General features: G+C 42.6%; 1 protein-coding gene and 1 long non-coding RNA gene across 2 annotated transcripts in view; one reads left to right on the top strand and one right to left on the bottom strand.

The window, feature by feature from the left end:
• The window catches only part of LOC308080867, a 567,320-nt gene that overhangs the window by 445,829 nt on the left and 97,941 nt on the right, over positions 1–23,550 (bottom strand). The window lies entirely within an intron of this gene.
• On the top strand, positions 1,649–2,887 carry LOC308080182 (putative E3 ubiquitin-protein ligase UBR7; the record flags this gene model as incomplete). Its single annotated transcript, XM_080421959.1, has 1 exon — positions 1,649–2,887. The coding sequence occupies one exon, from the start codon at positions 1,649–1,651 to the stop codon at positions 2,885–2,887; it is 1,239 nt and encodes a 412-aa protein (XP_080278085.1).

Below are 23,550 nucleotides of genomic sequence, written 5' to 3'. Positions count from 1 at the left end.
ATTTCTGCTTTTTTTACGTATCTTAAAACATTTTCCAACATGGAAACGCGTATGACGATTATGCAAAAAGAATTGCGATTGTCTCAAACAATTGTGATTAGACGATTATGGAATAATTGTGACAGACACAATCTGAAAGTAGAAAGGTGCACTCAGCAAAGCACAAATCTCCACCAGGAAGCATCCCCCAATAATAATAGAGATGTATGCAGTTAAATGTCTACCTATAGCCATGAAAGCATAGAACAGCATATTGTAGTGGTTCTCAAAGTGGGGTTCGGGGAACCCCAGGGGTTCAGAGTTCCTCGTTTCTGTGTTCTTTCTTGTCCACGATACAGTATCTATCTTCCTTGAAACTGCAAACGTTGGGAGCTTGTATGAAAACATTATTTCACCTACTATTTTACATCTTGTGTGATGTGACCATTTCGTTGAATCTTGAATCTCGTCTTGGCCAAATATCAGTGGTGGACAAAGTGCTCAACCCCAGTACTTGAGTCAAAGTATAGATACTCCTATTCCTCCTATATTACTCAACTACAAGTGAGATGAGATGAGATGAGATGAGGTATACTTTATTAATCTCCGAAAGGAAATTGAGGCGTCACAGCAGCACAATGTGACAAAATAATAATAATAATAATCTATCAGACAAAACAGAAACACTTTAGACCAGATGGACATAATCACCAGGGCCGACACAGGACCATTATGCATTGAGGGAGAGAATTCTTATGCATTATACAGTTTGATGGCAGTTGGCATGAAAGAGAGTCTGTACCGCTCCATATGTATTTTCGGGGGGAAAGTGCGCCTCTGGCTGAAGGTGCTCACCCTATCCTGCAGCTCGCCATAGAGTGGCTGGGAGGGGTTAACCAGGATGGAGTATAGTTTGTCCCTAATCCTCCTCTCTGCGACTGACTGCAGCCCTTCCATTCGGAGGCCAACAACAGAGCTGGCCTTCTTTATGATTTTATTGAGCTTGTTCAGCTTCCAGGCCTCGATGCCAACCCCCCAGCAAGTGAAAGCTGCTCTGTCAAACATGTAAATGAGTACTTGCTTTAAAAAATACTTGAGTATACTAAAGTACAAATTATACAGTACATTTTCTTTATATCAATGCACTACTGTATTGAAATTCACATTCACAGACATTTTCCACCAAAAAAGGAAAATAGCATATCTACAAGCTCACAACACGTCACATCACAACACGTTGTGAGCTTGTAGATCACTATTTTCACTATATTTAAAATAGGGCTTAGTAGTTGACTGATATTGTACTTTTTCTCTTCCTAGACATGTAGTGGAGTCAAAAAGATGATGCAGTGAAAGTCATAAGTAACCAGAATATTTACCCATTGTCAGAGTACTTAGGGCAGTACCCAATTTCATAGCACTTGGAGGCCAGTCTATGGCGTCAGAAGTATGACGTCAGTAGTATATATTGAGTAACGTCATATTGATGACATCAGGGATATCGATATATGGGCAGACACACAGGGTTGTGAGGATTTATAGATACTTGCAGAATTGCTGATCTAACACTGCACTGCACTCCCTCAGGACTTCGGCGATACAGATGCCAAGTTTGAGGTCACGGAATATATTAGATAATATTTCTATACATTATTAACATATTGTTGTGATGTCGAAGAAGGAGGCAAAGGAAGCAACAGTTACTATGGTGGAGGTTTTAGAGACAGCTGAAGAGCTGGAGGAAGAAGCTTCAGCAGTTTTAGGAGGATCAGACCATGAGAGATGTTCCTATCCACAAGGTTATGTGAAGCGACAGGCCTTGTATGCGTGTAACACGTGCACACCAGCGCACGTTGAACCGGCAGGCATTTGTCTGGCCTGCTCTTATAAATGTCATGAAGGTCATGACCTCTTTGAACTTTACACAAAAAGAAACTTCCGTTGTGACTGTGGGAACAGCAGGTTCACTGATCTGGAGTGCAAATTATATTCAGAGAAGCAGCAGTTGAACGGTGCTAACAAATACAGTCACAACTTCTTTGGGTTGTACTGTACCTGCAAGAGACCTTATCCAGACCCAGAAGAGCAGGTGGAAGATGAAATGATTCAATGTGTCAGCTGTGAGGACTGGATTCACAGCCGGCACCTGGGCTGTTTGGTTCCTGACTCTGAGGAGACTCAGGAGATGATCTGTGAGAGGTGCATGCACCAACATTCATTCCTGTGGAAGTATGCTGCCCACCTCAGAGAGTGTTCAGCTCCCAGCTCAGAGAAAGAGAGGGAGGTGAAGACAGAGAACAGTAGAGTGGAGAGGATGAAGAAAAAGGAGGACTGCAGTGAGGTGAAGAAAGAGACGTTGAAGAACAATAAGGTAAACAGAGGAGTGGCCCCGACTAGCCCGCACATCAAAGAGCAGAGCGACCACGATGAGGCTCCGGCATCTAAGCGAGCTCGTCGGGAGGTGGCGTGCAGGTTGAAAGAGCTGAAGCTCATTGGTTGGGAAACCGCCAAATCAGGAGCCGTGTTCTGGCCATCTGCCTGGCGATCCAAACTCTGCTCCTGCATGTCCTGTCAGGAGATGTACTCTGCCGCTGGAGTCAGTTTCCTATTGGATGAATCTGACACTCTCCTGGCCTATGAGAACCAAGGAAAGAACAACGACCAGAGAGGTCATGACTCCCTCAGCGGCCACGACCCTCTGATGGCAGCACTGGACAGCCTGGACCGAGTTCAACGGCTGGAAATGATCCATGAATACAACGACATGAAGACTGAGTTGAAGGATTTCCTGCAGAGATTTGCGGCAGAAGGACATGTTGTGACTCCTGATGATATTCGACAGTTCTTTGAGCAACAGCAGAGTCGAAAACAAAGCCGCTCCAACCTGGGACAGTTCTACTTTAGCTGAACATCTGGAAACAGCTGAAAATCTGCACAGTTGAACTTCTGGATAATTGTAACTGAACATCTCAAAATATCTGTACTTCAACCATCCAGCTGCCTTCCAGTGAGTCTCAACCTTTTTGAATCCCAGTTTGGTATGCGTTGGGCGCGGACCCCCATTTGATGTCTGAACTGAACTGGGAAGTTGGTTTAGCTCTGGGAGTGTGGGAGTGGAACCAAAAGGGGTTTCCGGTTCGATCCCGGCTCCCCCTGCGTTAGTGTCAAAGTGTCCTTGAGAAAGACACTGACCCTGACCTGCGGAAGACCCTAAGCCCTACAGACGGATCTCACTGCTCTGTGTCCCATTCACGATTCTGGAGAGGATGATCAATAGCCATATTGAGCCAGTGGTGGACCCACAACTTCCGCGGGAACAGGCTGGTTTCCGTCAGCGGTGGACCAGGTAACACTGCTTACACAAGACATCGAGGACAGCTTCCAGGAAAAGGAGAAAGCTGGGGTAGTGTTCCTGGACCTGACAGCCACTACAGTTACTACAGGGTGTCTGCCATTTATTTTTCATTTTTTAAGACATTGAAAATACACATTAACAACATATTAAAGCAAAGATAATGTGTAAACATCTACTTTACACTGGAGTAGCTTAGTAGGTGCTAGAACAAGATGTGACAGCCATTTCGGACAATTTGACTCTTGTAATGTGGGGGTTTTGGGGTATGCTGTCATGTTTGGAAATGTATATTTTGGTGTTAACCAAAGCATGTATATTTTGGTGGCTTGCACCGGCAAACTTGTATGTTTGCGACTGGCCACCAGAGGGACGGAACGTTGCGATTTAGTAGCTAGTTAGCAGTATCATTCCCATGAGCCAGACGGACAGGAGCCATATTGAACAGCTCCCATCCATGCATATCCCATAGCCAGCCAGCATGCATATGCTCAGCACTTCATATGACCTGTGACATCAGTCATCTATGACCTCAGTTGTCTATGACGTATGACTCTAAATTTGGGCAAAGATTCAGTGTGATCACAGCCCCTTTGACATTCTAAAATTGAAATTTAATGCTGGATCTGGGTGTACTTCAGTCTACGTTACAGTAGCTGTCATTTATATTCCTGGGAGTTGGAAATCCTTTTTTCTATCAACAGACCCAAAGGCTGAATGACAAGGCGAAGAAAGAATGAACAGATTAGCTGTAGCCTGGAGCACTAAGCTGTCTACTCAAGGGCTTCCGCTCACCTTTAGAAAGTGTGTGCGTGTGCATGTGTGTGCTTGTGTATGCATGTGTAGAATGATGGACCTCTGGGGCAGAGGAGGGATTTGGTGGGAGAGGGGAGAGACATTCAGCAGTCAAGGGCACATAAGTACAGACAGACGCACACACATATACACAAATGCACGCGCGCGCACACACACACAAATGCAGAGTCACTTTCGAGGGTGGGTGAGGAATCGACACAGGACATCAGGTCCCAGGGGAGGAGAGGAGAGGAATACAGAACTGGGAAATCAGAGGACCATTGCAGCCTGCAGGTCACCTTCAAACTATTACCTTTGACTTTATAACACTCTTTCATGTTTTTGTTCTAACACACAAACGCATGCATGCACGAATGTGCTCGTGCGTGCGTGCACACACACACACACACACACACACACACACACACACACACGCACGCACGCACGCACGCACGCACACACGCACGCACACACGCACGCACACAAATAAATAATACAGATATTCAAACTGATTTAAGGAATTTCAACGCTATTTTTGCTTTTAGGATTCCAGGCAGTCTATTCAGCTCCCAGGAATTCAAGGAGGCTGAGGTACTTAAATGGAATTGCCCTGCAGGATGACCTTGATGCATACTTAATGAAGACACACTCCAAGGAGGCGACCAGAGGGGACATACGCTAATGTGCTATAGAAGCTTAAACTTAAAGCTACTCAACTAGTGCTGAGGAGACACAGGAGTGCAATGTAGTTTCCCTAGAGTTCATGCAAGCATCAGACGCTATAATATACTGTATCTGGGCATTTGTTTTGATCCGTTTTGAATGCCAAAAGAACACTTGCAATTGTAAATATTGCCTATGCAGTAGGCACGCACACACACACACACACACACACACACACACACACACACACACACACACACACACACACACACACACACACACACACACACACACACACACACACACACACACACACACACACACACACACACACACACACACACACACACACACGCACTTCCATTGTGAATAAATATGTAAATTTGATTTGGCTTTGTCAATATAAATTATTTCCCTTATGTCTTTTAATATCCTAAAAAGGTTAAAAAGGGCAAAATTCGCCATTTTTAAGTAAAAAATGATGTAGGTTAGAGTTATTCTACACAAAAAAGAATGTCACATTTGAATTCCCCATAAAAAACACATAATTTAGACACCCCACATGTTAGGATTTCCTTTGCATTTTAATATCTTATGAATGAGTTAGAACGGGTACAATTAGCGATTAAAAAATGCAAATTGATGTAGGTAAGAGTTGTCCTATCCAAAAAATAATGTCATATTTGAACTCTCCATCAAAAAACACATAAAATAGACACCCCTCTTTTTTGGATTTCCTTAAAATTCATTTTGGCACCTAAGTATGGCCCGCCCTTAGCCTGGTAAACCCTCCCTCCGGAAATCTCATTTCTATTTGATTCCAGGAGTGAGTCTGGCATGAACCGCCTTTCTGCAATATTGGCTTTGTACTCCAAACGGCCGAGCCTATCAGCTTCGTCGCTCATTGTTCTGTGATTGACAGCTTACGTTGGCCAATCAGGTGGCGAGTTCGAGTGAGCCCAAAACACGAACGGCAGCCATCTTTTTCATGTCCGCTATAATATTCTCCGCTATTTTTTTACTTCAAAAAGCTCTCTAACTTCTATTTTGAGGCACGGAATTTACTTTATCGTTTGGATAGAATTTAGTTGTTTAACTTCATATATGTGGTCAATTAATCATGACAAAGCCTATTTAAAAATAAAAATGTAGAGAACCGGTAGGGGCGGGCAGTGACACCCATGTATCCGAATAAGGCAACCCATTTTGGGCATGGCTCGTCTCAAAAGTCCCGTTGCGTCACATTACACTGGTGAACTGCTGATTGGCTGAAGGGGAAAAATTATCATTGGCTGAAGGGGTTGTCAGTCAACGGTATTTGTAAGAAAGGCCAGGCAGGTGTTGACAATAAATGATTACTCCCGCCCAACTCCAGCCCACAGCCAATATTGCAGTAAGGCGGATCAGGCCAGACTCACTCCTGGAATCAAATAGAAATGAGATTTCCGGAGGGAGGGTTTACCAGGCTAGGCCCACCCTACCAATATATATAAATAACACTGATACAACAGCATTTCCTACCTCTGACCACAAAGCTGTGACTTTTCAGACCTTGCTTTCGTCCCCTCTATCCACCTGCTCCTGTGTTTTTAATTCATATTCAGCTCACCAGTTCCCTCAGGCCTTTTAGCAGCCCCCTCAAACTTCAACATTCCGTCTCAATTTTCTGTTGACGAGCTAGTCTGAAATTGTAACAATAAATGCAAAATTGCACATCTTAAATCAAATGCCTTGTACTGGTCTAATGAGCAGACAAGAGATAGCAAAAGACAATGCAGAAGAGCAGAGCGAAGATGGAGAAAAGACAAGCTACCTCCTACAACACACTCCGAGAGAGCATGGCTTCCTATCAGAATGCTGTCAATGAGGAAAAAAGGTCTTATTTCTCACAACCCCAGGGTCCTATTCCAGGCTATAGACTCTGTAGTCGGCCCACCTCCCACTCAGAAACTGGTAGCATCTTCTGAAAAGTGTGAAGAGTTCCTGTTACATTTCACAAATAAAATAGAAGTTGTTATAGGCAGCAGCCCAGAGTCCTCGGAGTATGCCCTCCCCCCATGCACTGCTAACCCATTTTGAACAGGTTTACCTGCCAAAAATGAAATCTATTTTTTTAATCAACTCAACTTATCTCATTTATGAACTTCAACAGTGTCTTTGAGGACTTTCAATCTGAGTTCCGTGCATGTCGCAGCACAGAAACCATGCTGGTAAAGGTCACCAATGATCTACTGTTTGCTGCTGACTCTGGTGAGTGCTCAGTGTTGATCCTTCTTGACCTCAGCTCAGCGTTTGACACAGTTGACCACTCAATTTTAATTCAGCGCCTGGAGAAATGGGTTGGTATGAGGGACCAGGCACTTTCAGGCCTCCCGGGGATCTCAAAGGGGACGACCCTCAGCACCGCCACACATAAGTAATGGTCAGAGATTATATGACCTGTTTGGAGAGTTCATCTACCTCCGATGAACTCCTCTAATGATTCCCTTCTTGAAGACGTAATTAAACCCTCGCCCCATTGTCTTGATTCATTAGCTGCACAGCGCGCTTTGCCAACCTTGATCAATTACACGACCACCTCTTGCAGCCAGACTCTTTAGTAAACACTGTCACGTAGCCCTGTCACTCCGTAAGTGGCTGCTTGGGAGAAACGGGTGCCACTGCATGTGTGTGTGAGTTGGCATTTGTTGCATGTGTGTGTGCACGTGTACGGGAAATATTACCACACTGTCATTATGGCCACCTTAATGGATGTCTCAACAGCAACAACAGCACTGAAATAGGACAGGCACTTAGTACACTGGGAAATGGACATACTCTAGGCGTGTGTGTGTGTGTGTGTGTGTGTGTGTGTGTGTGTGTGTGTGTGTGTGTGTGTGTGTGTGTGTGTGTGTGTGTGTGTGTGTGTGTGTGTGTGTGTGTCATGTGTATGTAGACTATGTGTATGCTTAACCCATCAGTCCAAGTGCAGATGGCAAGGCCAGTCTTTAAGTGTATTTATTGTATGTCAATTCTTCTGGTGATAGTGCAATTGTGCAATTATAAGAGGTCACACCCATGCACGTTGCACCGCCGATCCGACTGATACGACCATATATGGAAATGGCCATATATGAGCATGCTAATATGCCCATTTATGGAGATCTCTGTATCTGTCAGTCCTTGTCCCATTTGTGCCTCTATATGAGATCTCTGTATCCGTCAGTCCTTGTCAATGTCCCCTTTATTTGTATGCTCATATATGGGCATGCCCCCTTTTGTGCCCATATATGGAGCTGAGTGATTTATTTGCGCCTGATGCCATGACGACGCATTGAGGTTAGACAACACACTCCATATTTGGGTGTAGCTGCATTAAGAACTCCTTATGGCCGAGTCTTGGTGACATCAGACGTCCGTCCGCCTGCCCGCCGGCCGGTCCTCCCTTAAGCCAATTTTAATATAGGATACAAGTATCTACTAATGGTTCATACATTATGCAAACCTGACAAGCCCAGGTGCAGATTGCCTGATTGGACATTACGTCTTCTTTTCTTTCATTTTTTACTTGTTACAATGTTATCTTATTTCTAATTAGCGCTACCTTACTACTTCTGTATCTCTGCTCTCACCTAACTGTGTTTCATCCTTACTGTGGTGCCGCTATGACAACTGAATTTCCCTCGGGATCACAATTTCATACATCTTTACATGTGTCGGTCTGTGTGTCTGTCTGTCCGTCCGGCCGCTGTCTTGAAATCTTGAAAACTGTCTTGAAATTTAAAGCATCAGCATCATGGTTGTCACAATGGTCTGATGACTGGTTTCTGCCTGACAGCAATGACATGTTGTTTCTTTCACAAGATACATTTATTGACTTTAATTGCAACTTTTGCCTGAGAAAGGGCCTCTAGAACACACGTACATACGGACACACACACACACACACACACACACACACACACACACACACACACACACACACACACACACACACACTCACAAATGTAGGGGTGCAACAGGTAATAGTACTAACTACTAATTGAACAACATAATCGATTAACAATCTATCCCTATTTTGGGCATGTCCTTATATGCCCGGCTAAACACTAATGAGCGATGAGGTATAAAATCATTCTAGTTAGCTGATAGACTATATTTTAAAAAATAATCTTGATTATTATATTATTATTCGTAAAAGTAATCAATAGAATAATCAATAGTTGCAGCCCTACACTACACTGAAACACACAATGATAAATTGTCCACTGAAGCATTCCTAATTGCTCCGTCAATTTCCCCGTTTGGACTTGGATTAAAGGATTATGTGGTTCACTGTGGTTAACAAACAAACAAACAAACACACACAGAAAGGGATACTAAAAAGCACTACCAGTTATGGAGTAGGGTATACTCACATGTTTTACTTAAGAAAGGTATCAATACTGCAATGTAGATATACTCTGTTACAAGTAGAAGTCCCATATTCAAAATGTACTTGAGTAAAAGTATAAAAGTATCGGCATCAAAATATACTTAAAGTACCAAAAGTAAAAGTACTCATTGTGCAGATTGTCCCATTTCACAAGTTCAGAATGTATGAAAAATCTTTTGAAAATAGCCTATCTACAAGCTCACAATGCATCGCGATGCATTGTGAGCTTGTAGATCTGCTATTTTCAAAAGGCCGAAATATATTTAGGGTAAAAGTACAATATTTTCCTCTGAGGTGGGGTACAAGTAAAAGTATAAAAATGAGTAAATACTGAAGAAAGTAAAACATATCTCAAAATTGTACTTAAGTACAGTACTTGAGTACATGTACTTAGTTACTTTACAACATTGCATACTACTGATGTTACAGAGTCTCCACAGACGCAGCCCTAGACTCCCACTGGCGCTCCCGAGAAACTTGATACGACAGTCAACAAATATGAACTTGTCGAGGCTTGGAATCAATCACAGACATTATTTTTGTTTACACGTGTCATAATCAAGTGAGCCGATTCATTGACTGATGTTGCATTCCCAGCTGCATTAGCCTGGCTCTCTTGACTCTCATTACGCGTTATCAGCCAATAATGAATTATTGCTTCAGGGTGGTTATTGTACCACAACATTATTTTAATTTGACAGGTCACGTGGTTGGGACCTGCATTTGCATCACCAAGAGAAACTTTTGAGAGTTTTAGCCTTGCTGTTTTAGTTAATGTATCCATTTACTTGGTGGGTTATTTGGAAATCATGTGACTACATTGTGTAACACTAGGCTACAGAGACAACGAAGAGCAATTCATTGCGGTGATGAGCTAACAGAGTTGCACGTATCAAGTACCATATTAAACAAGAGTGTAAATGCCCTGTTAGCGGCCCATAGAGGGCATATTGCTTATTTAACCAGTGGTTTGAACCATCCTTATCATAGCCTCCTCTGGCTCTGAAGCGTCTGTATGGCGGGCGCGCTTCCGCTTCCCAAGCTTCCTTGGGGGGCAGCTGGAAATTTCCACGTGGGTCACAGAAGGGGGCGTTCAGTAGGCCAATGAGAGGCAGGTGGGGGCGGGACAACTAGATTCTGACAAGTCCTGGAAAAGACGCGCTGTGATTGGTCAGTGCCCGTTCCCCCCATTTCCGGGGGGGAACGGGCACTGGCCAATCACAGCGCGTATGGCGGCCACCATACGAAACAGGACGCTCCAACGAACTGCAGAGGCCAATGAGGTATCTAGGTTTCTATCCACCTGTTTCCTAGGCTGTGTGTTTTCCACTTCCTGTCGATTTGATCCAATGAAATCCAATGAAACTGGTCAGATGACCAATGATATCCAATGAAATCGACAGGAAGTGGAAAACACACAGCCTAGGAAACAGGTGAATATCTATGATATTCACAGTTGTTGCCAATGATACTAATGAAGGCTCGGTTCCATTCTGGTCAAACAGAGTCAGGGTGCTGATATTGTGCATGTTGGCTCACTGGAAACACACTCACTCTGCTACACCAGTGGGTCTAAAATTGGGGTCCAGGGAGCCTCATGGTTCCTTGAGGGGGTTCCAAATGTCCCCCTACAGGTGTGTAACTCTGAGAGTGTACAAATGGAACCCATTTGTACAAATGGGTCTCAGAGTTATGGGGGTCGTGGAAATGAAAAGGTCTGAGAACTACAGTGTGCTACACTAAATGGAACAGAGCCTTCATTAGTATCATTGGTAACACCTGTGATGGAAGTGATAATATGGCTGCTGTGCATAGAGCCTAAGGAAAACAACACACTAGTGTAAGACAGAAATTGAATTGGGAGAATGGGGGAATATATTGTATGTGAGCCAGTCACCGCATACTTTACAGGAGAGCTCAAGAACTACATAGAATCCGATTTTGGTCAAACATGAGTTACCTAAATCAGGTCCATGAGTATGTATTTCAGATACATACAGCACCGCTGTTACAACTACATCCCAGGGCAAACACTGACATACTGTTCCCTGTTAGAACTCACTACCTTCAACAGCAAAAACAACACAACTCATACTGTAGATTCACATCAGCCTTCAATTCCAGAGCCAGAAACAGTCACTCACTGACTGAAAATAGAGCAACCTCTTTGAATCACATCAGTAAAACACATTATGACAGCAATAGAACAACAGCTTGAATCGCATTAGTACACACAGCTGTTACGGCCCTAGCCGTATGGTTATGTTATGTGTGGTTATATTTTGGGTATATTTTTGTGCTATGTGTGGCTTGTATTATATTGTTGTGTTTCTGTGTTCCATATAAGGTCATGAGTGGTGGTGGAAGCTGTGAGTGAGTCTGGGTGTGGTGCTGGTATGAGTGAGTGAGTGATTGACTTCCAGCTGTCCAGCTTGACAGGTCCAGCCTCTGGCCCTGTTTCCCCTGCTCCCATTCGTCGTCCCTTTGTCTCCGCCCAAGCCAGGGTTGGCTGTTCTCTGAAGCTCACCTACAAAAGCTCATTCTGCCCTGACTGTCATGGGGACTGGTTGCTCTCATTTGAAAGAGCTAGCAGAGATTCAATCCCTCTGTCTCCCCGAACCCATGTAGCCTGTTTTGTTGTGTTTTGTTCTTGCTTTGTTCTGTTTGTTCATTTGTCCTTCAGTGACTTTTGATACGATCAGTTATTTTGTTTGCCCTTCAGTTGACTTATTTCAGTTTATTATTTTGAGTTAAGAGTTTTCTGTATATATTTGTCATTTCTATTAAGTATTGTATTTATCTGTTCACTCGCATTGTAGGGGTGTTTGGTCTTTTTGTTTGGTTCAACCATTTCTCTACTTGTTTTTGTATATTCTTTAGTTAGGTAAGTGAGTTTAGTAAATGTATATTTTTCTTTGGTTAGGTTTAGGTTAGGGGGTAATTTTCTTTATTAGTTAGCCTTTTTACAAATGTAAACCGGCACCCTGAAGTTTCTGGCACTGGTGAAAAAAAGACAAAAAGAGTTTGAGATCTCTGCATAAAAAAAGGAAAATAAAATCAATTCATCTTTGAAAGCGACTTTGTCCTCCATCATTATGTCACCTCCCCTACCCTAGACAGGGGGTCGTAACATAATTTGATCAGTATAAACAACTACAGGCAATGGGCTAGATCCCACGTAAACCTCAAAAAATTGCAGAGCAAGCAATAAAGAGAGAGCCTCTTTTTCAATAGTACTGTAATTGGTCTGAGGTGCATTAAATTTCTTTGAGAAATAACAGTTTGGATGGTCAATACCTGCGCCATCCTCCTGCAGCAGTACTGCTCCGGCTCCACTTCCACTCGCATCCACCTCCAACTTAAAAGGCATTTTGAAGTTTGGGGCAGCCAGGACAGGAGTGCTGCAAAGGAGAGCCTTACAGGACTCAAAAGCATGCTGGCAAGCAGGCGACCAGACATAAGGCTTTTTCACACTGGTCAAACTGGTAAGGGGAGCAACTACATCAGCGAAATTTTTACAGAAGGCACGATAGTAGCTCGACATTCCTAGAAAACGGCGAAGACTACGGCGTGACGTAGGTACAGGGTAGTCCACTATGGCCTTGACCTTGGCATCGATGGCCCGAACTTGACCCTGACCTACCTCTTTGCCTAGATACGTAACGGTGGCACGACCAAATTCACACTTTGACAAATTTAGAGTTAGATTAGCGCCCGCCAACCTACCGAAGATTAAACCAAGAGTGTGCATGTGCTCAGGCCACGTATCAGAAAAAGCAACAACATCATCGAGGTACACCTCACAATTTTCCACCCCAGCCAACACATTGTGCATAAGCCGTTGGAACGTAGCAGGTGCATTACGGAGTCCGAATGGCATAACAGTATACTGATATAGACCATCGGGGGTAACAAAGGCAGAGATATCTGAAGCACGAGCAGTTAAAGGGACCTGCCAGTACCCTTTAAGTAAATCAAGTTTTGTAACGAATTTAGCAGCACCAACACGGTCTACACAGTCCTCCATGCGAGGCAGAGGATACGAATCAGGTTTGGTAACATTATTTACCTTCCTGTAATCTGTGCAGAAGCGTTGACTGCCGTCTGATTTTGGCACGAGCAGACAAGGCGAACTCCACGCGCTAGAGCTGGGAATGGCAAGGCCATTATCTAGCAAATAATCAACCTCCTTTTTAAACAATGAGCGTTTAGTAGGATTCACCCGATAAGCATGTTGTTTAATAGGAGGATTCACACCTACTTCCACATCATGTGATAGGATAGTAGTGCGGGAAGGTATGTCTGAAAATAAAATGGGGTTATTTTCAATCAAATTAACTATGTCTGCTTGAGCTACTGAATCCAAGTGCTGCAAATAATCAGGCAGATTTTTCAGAATTTCAGAATTTTGCAGACGAGAGCCAGCAGAGCTCTTTGAATGCAAGCCATCACTCTCTGGGGAATATAGAGAAGGTGCTATAGACACAACTGAAGCTACCGGGGTGGGTAGAACTGAAGGCGCAACACTCTCAGAACGATCAAAATAGGGTTTGAGCATATTAACATGGCACACTCTGGTCTTACTCCGGCGGTCTGGGGTCGCAACTACATAATCAGTCTCGCTTAGCTTTTTTTCTATGACATATGGGCCACAGAACTTAGCCTGAAGGGCTGAAGTGAGAAACGGAAGCAAAATTAGCACCCTATCACCCACATTAAACGCACGTTTAACCGATTTGCGATCAAAATGTTTTTTCATTTTCCCTTGGGACGCAGTCAATGCGCTGCGTGCGATGTCACAAGCCTTGTGCAGGCGGTCTCTAAATTTTGACACATAATCCAACACATTTGAGGATGGAACAGTGGATTTCACCAACAAACGATCACGGAGCACCCGGAGAGGACCACGTACACTATGCCCGAACACCAGCTCAGAAGGGCTAAAACCAAGTGATTCTTGTACACTTTCCCGCACCGCCATGAGCAGAAAAGGTAAACCCTCATCCCAAGACTTGCCAGTTTCAGAACAGTACTTTTTCATCATAGACTTGAGCGTTTGATGGAACCGCTCAAGAGCGCCCTGAGATTCAGGATGATAAGCACTAGACTTTTTGTGTTCGATGGACAAAGAAACGATAACCTGAGCGAAAACTTTAGAAGTGAAATTCGTACCCCTGTCCGATTGGATGGACTTGGGTAGACCGAAAATAGAGAAAAAATTAACCAGAGCTTTAATCACAGTTTTTGCCTTTAATGTGCGCAATGGAATCGCCTCAGGATAACGAGTGGCAGCACACATTAAAGTCAACAAATACTGATGACCTGACTTCGTTTTGGGAAGTGGGCCAACACAGTCAATAATGATATGTTCGAAGGGCTCTCCCATCACCGGAATAGGTAATAAAGGAGCAGGAGGAATAACCTGATTAGGTTTCCCCATCATTTGGCAAACATGACACGAACGGCAAAAATTTGACACATCAGATTTTAACCCTGGCCAATAAAAATAACGCAAAATGCGGTGATACGTTTTACGAATACCTAAATGACCAGACAAATTGTCATGTGCGAGACTAAGGACTTGAGAACGAAAAGGTTCAGGTACAACTACCTGCTGAACGGAGTTCCACCCGAGGTTGCCAGCGCCGGGCGGGAACCAAGTGCGCATCAAAATGCCATCCACTACACTGTACGCACTCTGCGCATCCTGCGCATGAGCGGCTCCCCAGCAAACAGTGAGGGATGGATCATTTTGCTGTGCCGAAACGAAAGCGTCTTTATCGACATCAAACACAAATTCAGTCTTTATTGGCATCACATCAACCATCTTCTGCTTAACCATGGCGGCAGGAAAATTCACTGGTTGCTCAGAACACATAAAAGTGTCCTTCAAACTAATGTTCTCATCACAGCCCTTCCTTGCCTGTGCACGGGTCACAGCGCAGGCAGGGAACAATACCGAGGTGCCCATAGACTGATCCAAATCGATCACAGGATTCTCGACAATTTCTGGGGTTGGGAAAACTTTCTCCCCTGCCAAGTCATTGCCGAGAATTAACGAAACGCCGCCGACTGGTAACTGAGCGCGAGTACCCACATGCACAAAACCGGAGACCAGGGGCGAACGCAAAAACACAGAATGCAACGGAGCGCGTAATGAATTCATCTCCACCCCCAACAGTAGAGCATCAGATCCACAAAAGGACTTATTCGAGAAAGGCAACACATCATATAAAATGAGAGATTGTGACGCTCCCGTATCACGTAGAATTGTGATCGGCACCTGATCTATATCCTGACCTGATAGGGACACTGAACCTTTCAGAAGGAAGGGCCCAAAACATTCCTCCATTTCGTCTGACACAGGCGCCCCTGTGCCAGAGGAAAGTGGAGGAGGAATGGACTGAATGAACCCAACAGCTTTTGCTTTTTTCGGACTCTGAGTTTCTTTTCGCTGTAGAGTGGGACATGCCGAAATGAGGTGACCCTTTTCATGACAATAGAAACAATCACGAGTCTCCGAACCAGAGACAACATTAGATCCAGAACGAGGTGGGCTTTTTGACACAGAAAATTTTTGATTCCCCCCCACTCTGCCGCCCATAGGATTGCGGCGTGCAGAGGGAGCAGAAAACACAGATCGGTGTGTCAAAACAAACTCATCGGCGCACACCGCAGCTTTAACCACATTATCTACCTTCTGCTCGTTTAAGTAGACAACAATACGCTCAGGTAGACAGGATTTAAATTCTTCTAATAATACCAAATCACGAAGCTGGTGAATAGTCAATACCTTGTTCGCAGTGCACCATTTGTCAAACAAGACACTTTTCTCCCTGGAAAATTCCACATGTGTTTGGTTGGCAGTCTTTTCGCAAGACCTAAACCTTTGGCGATACGCCTCCGGCACTAACTCATATGCCCGTAGTATGGTTTCTTTTACAACGTCATACTTGCGGCTCTCTTCAACAGTTAAGGCTGCACACACATCCCGAGCTTTTCCCACTAATTTGCATTGCAGTAATAGACTCCACATATTCTTAGGCCATTTCACCGTGGTTGCAATGCGCTCAAAAGTGTCAAAGTAAGAATCAAGTTCTGTTTCTTTAAAGTGTGGTACCAGAGGAATATGCTTACTGATGTTGAAATCTGGAGGGCAACCCGAAGTTCCAGAACCACTTGTCCTGCTTAGCTGAGGGGCAGGTGACCTGTCGAGCTCTGCGGCCCTGATGCGAAGTTGCATCAGCTCAACCTCCTTGGTTTTTGTTTCGAGTTCCACCTCTCGGAGGCGGAGGGCCAGCCCTAGACTATGTGAGTCCCCCCCAGCAGTGATGCGAGCTATAAGCGGGTCTGTTTCTGAGTCCTGAGGTGAGGCCTTAGCCACTCCATCCTCAAGCTCAGTGAGCGCAGGGGATTCTGTGTCAGCAGCCGCCTCCACATTCTCACCCGAACGCCCAGCCATATTCTCCGCCAGCCCGGTGATTACATGGTTTATGAGCCCTTTCTCAGTACGTTTTTCCTCCACTAAAGACCTTAGTTCGGCCTTATTGGCACCCAATGGGACATAAATTTTGAAGACTTTTGCAATCAAATTTAACTCAATTTTAGTGCATTTATCTAATTTCTCTAAAGTGGGAGAAGTTGGGAAAGTGAATGCAACCTCATCTGTTTCTACAGCGGACATTCCAATGAATCAAATACTCTACCTAACCTGCCAACCAAAAAATTGAACAAAACTTAATTGACTACTCACCAGAACCAAAACGAACCGAACCAAACCCATGAACCTGTTAACGAATTAAACCGAATTGAACGAATACTCAAAAAGTAACTTTCAAAAAAGGAATACGTTTCAGGGGTAACATTTTTAAACCGAGCCGAGTCCCCAAATTATGTTATAATTTGGATCGATATTACGCTATAATTTGGAACGGACGAGCCCCCAAATTATGTTACGACCCCCTGTCTAGGGTAGGGGAGGTGACATAATGATGGAGGACAAAGTCGCTTTCAAAGATGAATTGATTTTATTTTCCTTTTTTTATGCAGAGATCTCAAACTCTTTTTGTCTTTTTTTCACCAGTGCCAGAAACTTCAGGGTGCCGGTTTACATTTGTAAAAAGGCTAACTAATAAAGAAAATTACCCCCTAACCTAAACCTAACCAAAGAAAAATATACATTTACTAAACTCACTTACCTAACTAAAGAATATACAAAAACAAGTAGAGAAATGGTTGAACCAAACAAAAAGACCAAACACCCCTACAAGGCGAGTGAACAGATAAATACAATACTTAATAGAAATGACAAAGATATACAGAAAACTCTTAACTCAAAATAATAAACTGAAATAAGTCAACTGAAGGGCAAACAAAATAACTGATCGTATCAAAAGTCACTGAAGGACAAATGAACAAACAGAACAAAGCAAGAACAAAACAAAACACAACAAAACAAAACAGGCTACATGGGTTCGGGGAGACAGAGGGATTGAATCTCTGCTAGCTCTTTCAAATGAGAGCAACCAGTCCCCATGACAGTCAGGGCAGAATGAGCTTTTGTAGGTGAGCTTCAGAGAACAGCCAACCCTGGCTTGGGCGGAGACAAAGGGACGACGAATGGGAGCAGGGGAAACAGGGCCAGAGGCTGGACCTGTCAAGCTGGACAGCTGGAAGTCAATCACTCACTCACTCATACCAGCACCACACCCAGACTCACTCACAGCTTCCACCACCACTCATGACCTTATATGGAACACAGAAACACAACAATATAATACAAGCCACACATAGCACAAAAATATACCCAAAATATAACCACACATAACATAACCATATGGCTAGGGCCGTAACATGGGGGCTCATGGACTAATGAATTGACAAAATAAATTAATATACAACTCAATATGACAACCATAGAGCAACAGCTTGATCACATTTTGTACACACAGCATTAAACACAAGCAGTTGCTCTGAAAATAAATAAAATGTTTTAAAAAACACGAGAGAGAGAGAGAGGGAGAGAGAGAGAGAGAGAGAAAGAGAGAAAGAGAGAGAAAGAGAGAAAGAAAGGAATAAATTAATAATGGCCATGAGGAATAGGCCTACATAGAATTTGTTTTGGTTTTGCCACCAAGCCAGTCATGAACCAATACAGCCACCCTGTCACAACTTTCAACAGCATGCAAAACACAACAGACACGCTGTAGATTCACATCAGTCTCCAATTCCAAATGAACATTTGGAATTGATGGTTGTTATGTCAAAGCCCAAAACCCTCTAGCTTGAACTTAAAAGGAAATGAGCAAACTCAAACATAGGATAATTGAAGTGACTAAGAGCCACATACACATATACTGCTCCCTGTGACAACTCACCATGCACCTTCAACAAGGCACAAAACAACATTACTAACCCTAACATACTGTACACATCAGAATTAAATTCCAGAGCCAGAAACTGAACATGTTTCATTGCCACCCAGTCATTGGGTCCCAAATAGCCCTAGAATGGCTATGATATTACATACATACATACATACATACATAGGGCTAGGTCCCAAAATGACAGCAATAGTACAACAGCATCACATTAGTAAGCACACAGCATACAACAGAAGCAGCAGCAGCAAAGAAAGAAGAAGAAGAACAAAACAAGGTTCCTACCTTGAGCCGTCTTCTTGACTTCATAAATTGTGTAAGTGATTCCCAGAGTCAAACTTTGGAGCCATGGCTAGAGAGATAGAGCTCCTCTCGCTCTAGTTCGTCCTCGGATGAGCCCTTCAGTGCCACTGGTCAGTCTCCATGGAGTCTCCATGGAGACTGACCAGTCATCTCAATACTTTCTAGACACAAAACTAAAAAATATTCCCCACCCAACATTTAAGTCAGGAGGCCACAGGAGGTTCCTTTGTCCTTTTGTTCGGAATTGATTCAGAATGTAAACCGTCAGAAATGTAGTCTGGTTCCAGACTCATCTGCCATTGCAAAAAACATGCCCTTCACAGTGATATATCCTTTCCACCAAACTTCCCTTCTTCCAGGTCACAAAGTTCTTCGGCCACACTATAGGCCTACTCAGTGGTTTGACAAGTTATGTTTAGTTTAGTATATTTACTATTTTGGTTTAGTATAGGCTTTAAAGAGTCTCTTTGACAAACCCCCACCAATTTTTTTTTTCAGACCTAAAATGGAACCCCCTGGGCCGACCGGCCTCACTTCCTGAGCCTTTATAGCTTTTCCTGGTACCTCACTTCCTGGAACTAGCCAACCAGTGATCACTTCCTGGAACCTTTGCTACATGTGCTGCTTTTAATTTCCCCCCCACAGCTTCCCCTATTAGTCCATGAGCCAGAGCCCCAAAATTGAGCAAAAATTATCGAAAGAGTGGGCAAAACCAAACCTATATTAAATTGTTCATAGGGTCAATACGAGTAAATAAATATATGATAACCTCTCCACAGGAGCAGCTTTTTCATGGTTATCACACATTTTGTTATTTTCCCCATACGTACATGACAGGTGAAAAAATAACAAAATTTAAAAAAGAGTTATCATAATGAAACTTCCTGAGTTGATTACTTACATGAAGACAATGATTTATCGTATTACAAGTTTTCTGAAATTGTATATTTAAATATGCAAATTAGGCATTTAGTCCATGAGCCAGAGCCCCAAAATTGAGCAGATATTGAATATTCCCTCGTTAAAAACCTTTGAATCCAACATCTTAACAAAATGAAATAAGTATGTTGACTCTGGTTTTGTCCAATGTTGATTCTGGAAAGTTATGCAAATTTGGGCATATTTTCCTATGCCTAATTTGCATATTTAAATATACAATTTCAGAAAACTTGTAATACGATAAATCATTGTCTTCATGTAAGTAATCAACTCAGGAAGTTTCATTATGATAACTCTTTTTTAAATTTTGTAATTTTTTCACCTGTCATGTACGTATGGGGAAAATAACAAAATGTGTGATAACCATGAAAAAGCTGCTCCTGTGGAAAGGTTATCATATATTTATTTACTCGTATTGACCCTATGAACAATTTAATATAGGTTTGGTTTTGCCCACTCTTTCGATAATTTTTGCTCAATTTTGGGGCTCTGGCTCATGGACTATATGAAGTGAACCATGACAACAGAAAATGAATGGCCATATTCAACTACACAAAACAAAACGTTTTTTTTCCGTACACTACATTTAGGTGTTATATTCAACCATATTTTAAACAATATATTCCCTTGTAATCACCAAGTATGTTATGTTTCTTTTTCTTTCAATACTCATACCTGGACCAGGCAATTTACTATTTCACACATTTATGTGGCAGTGTCACACAATAGGATTTGTTATTGGAATCCTACAGGATTTTTTGTTAGATTTTTCTTTTGGATCCTATATGACTTCTTGACTAGGGAGCTAGGAATAATCCACTGTATTCAGGCTACTGTACATATAGGATCTATAAATTACACACGATACTATACCCCCAGTGGTCCTTGAGGGGGTTTCAATGGGTCCCCAGGCATAATTATAGTTAATATAGCATCAGAATCAGTTTAGCCACTCAAACCCTAAAGAAAAACAACATGAGTAGGAATAAGGCTACTAAAACCAAAACCTATTTGAAAATAGCCGATCTACAACGCATCTGAAAATAAAATCTTTTGGAATACATTTTAACCATAATTTTATTAGCAACACAATCTTTGTGTTTTGTGTAAAAAACATTAATAAAATAATAAAGAATAATGCAAAAAGAAGTAGAATGCCTGAAGAATGTTTTCTGCACCCGCGTTAATTCTATAATTGATATGTTTGGTCCAATGTATACGTTATACTGTACATTGTCATTCCCTTTTTGTGAATATATTTGCTTTGTTCTCACACGGCCTATCTATCTGATGTATATTTCCACTTTGAAAAATAATTCATTATCATTCTTTCACTTCCTCACAGTCAATAACACTGTAAATTAATGCGCTTTGTTCCTCAGTTATTTGTGGTTATCAAGCTTTCTGCAAGATCATTCAAGACTGGATTATTGGCTTTACTTGAACTTTTCAATTACAGAGGAGAACGTCTTCATCAAAATCCAATACTGAGGAGGTGATTTCTTCAAGTTCTTTTTTTTATTGTTTTATTTATTACAATACAGCTGTGGCAACATTGCAGCCAGTGCAATTATTCTACTTAAAGCCTCTTAAACAGTGTTGTTGATAAATGATAAGATACAAATAATTATAATATAAGGGGGGGAAAAATGGAAATATTTTGTTGTAAAATAGAATAACATATTATGTAATTGTGTAATTTTGTATGCATTCTGTAGATTAAGGTTATGACATCAATTGTTCAGTTATACAACAACAATAACAAAAACAACAAAGCTTTAATTAAGTCAATGAAATTACTAAAGATAATCATTAGTCAGGCTATTCATGAAATGCGCAGGCGAAGGCATAATGTATACAAATGTCAAGTGCATGGTAGTACAAACTTCAATTCAACTATACAGAAATGCATCATATACTGTAGTATTTCCTTTCCTTGTCAAACAACAGTACAGCTGTACCACTCCCCTCCAAGCCCATTTCAGAGATTAACAACCTCGTGGACAGGCAACGTTCATGTTGGAGACCACCTCAAGCCAAGAGTAAGGACAGATAGCATTCAATTCCATCTGAGGCTTTGGGCAACAAAAAACCTTTTGTCCTGGCCCCCGAACCCCAAGGAGATGTTAAGCTCTTTCTTCAATCAGAAAGATGCAGCTGAAACACATTTGGCAAAGAGGTAGGGACTTAGAGATAAGTTTCTGATTTTCAGATCAGATCAGATGGTACCTGGGCTAATAGACAATGTATTGAACCTCACCACTTTCTACACAGAAGCAGGATACCCCTGCTGAGTGTGAATTCTGTGTTAAGGTTCCATATTCACCAACTGAAATTCAATGCAACTGAATAATGACTTCATAATGCCATGATTGGCAAACAGTGCCATCTACCTGCTAAGTAGTGTTGTGGAATTCTGGATCAATCAGTAATTGATAAGGCCAGAGGAATCGGAGACTCAAGGTGGTGATGGCTATACTTTCAAATACATTATATTATGGGGAGAAGTACAATAACACTCAGGTCGGTGGTATGGTAGCTCTGCCAATGAGCACAGAGATCAGACCATAGTTATACTCTAGCTGCTACAAGGAAGCTGAACCATTACAAGACAGGTTGTACCAAAACAATAGTTATCAGGCCTAAGCGGCAGGAGATCTTCCCTATTACAATCTGCAAAATATCATATCAGGAGGCAAAAGATGAACATATTGGTACTTGAAGTGAAGGTTAGATATAAACAAATATTATAACAATATAATATAATTCTAAAACAATTCTCCCTCAGTAGATCACACTGATTGGAAACAGTCCAGATTAGTTTTTTATAACAGCAGCCAAATGCAGAACACTACTCCATGATGTCCAACACTTATTGGGAAATATTTAGGATTGCACTATTCAGCTTTTTCCTTTGGAGACAGAGGACCATACCTTATTGATAGCCATTCAATGTGGCAAAGGCTTTAATTGCAACAAATGCATTTGCTGTTTTCTTGCGATGTCATCGCAGAGGCAGTGAGGTCACTGCCCACTAGAAAACTGTCCTCTAGTCTAGTCCATGTTTCAGCATCTTGTCCTCTGCTCTATAAGCAGTAGGTTGTATGCTTTGCCGAGCCACATGGCCCATAGGGCAGGAGCCTATCTCCCGTTTCTGTACCATGAGGCGGCTTGATGTACTCATCCCCCAGCCATGATGCACAAGACAAGTAGCCTACACCCCCTGGACATGACGGTAGTATGTCGCAGGGACTTTTAGCCCCAATTCAACCCTTGATGCTGGGTGCCAAGCAGGCGTTGGATCGCATTTTCTTTTGTCTTTGGTATAACTTGGTCAGGGAATTGAACCTCGACCTCCCAATCTCAGGGCGGACACTCTGACCACAAGGCCACTGAGCTCATATCGTTAGCTTATTGTCAGTATCAGCCGAGAGCGAGGGTGTCTATCCGTGTTTCCATGTGCTAGAACCCTGAAAGATGGATTACTGAAGTGGAGCACAACACCCATCAGCTCCCAGGCAGTACTTACCACACAACTTAGTTACCCATGCTGTGATTACAGTATGTGCTGTGTTGGCGGTGCCCGGGATCGAACCCAGGACCAAAAGTGGTCCAAAGATGGGTGTTCTATGAGCTATCCAGACACAAACACATACAGTACACAGTACAATCTACAGTATTCGTTTAACTCTGACTTTAAGTATTGAATTAACACTCATAACATT

This window comes from Gymnoscopelus braueri, assembly GCF_963280865.1.
Source record: "Gymnoscopelus braueri genome assembly, chromosome: 24".
NCBI classification, from domain to species: domain Eukaryota; kingdom Metazoa; phylum Chordata; class Actinopteri; order Myctophiformes; family Myctophidae; genus Gymnoscopelus; species Gymnoscopelus braueri.
Note: the sequence above shows the minus strand (reverse complement) of the source record. Positions and strands in the feature narration are given on the sequence as shown.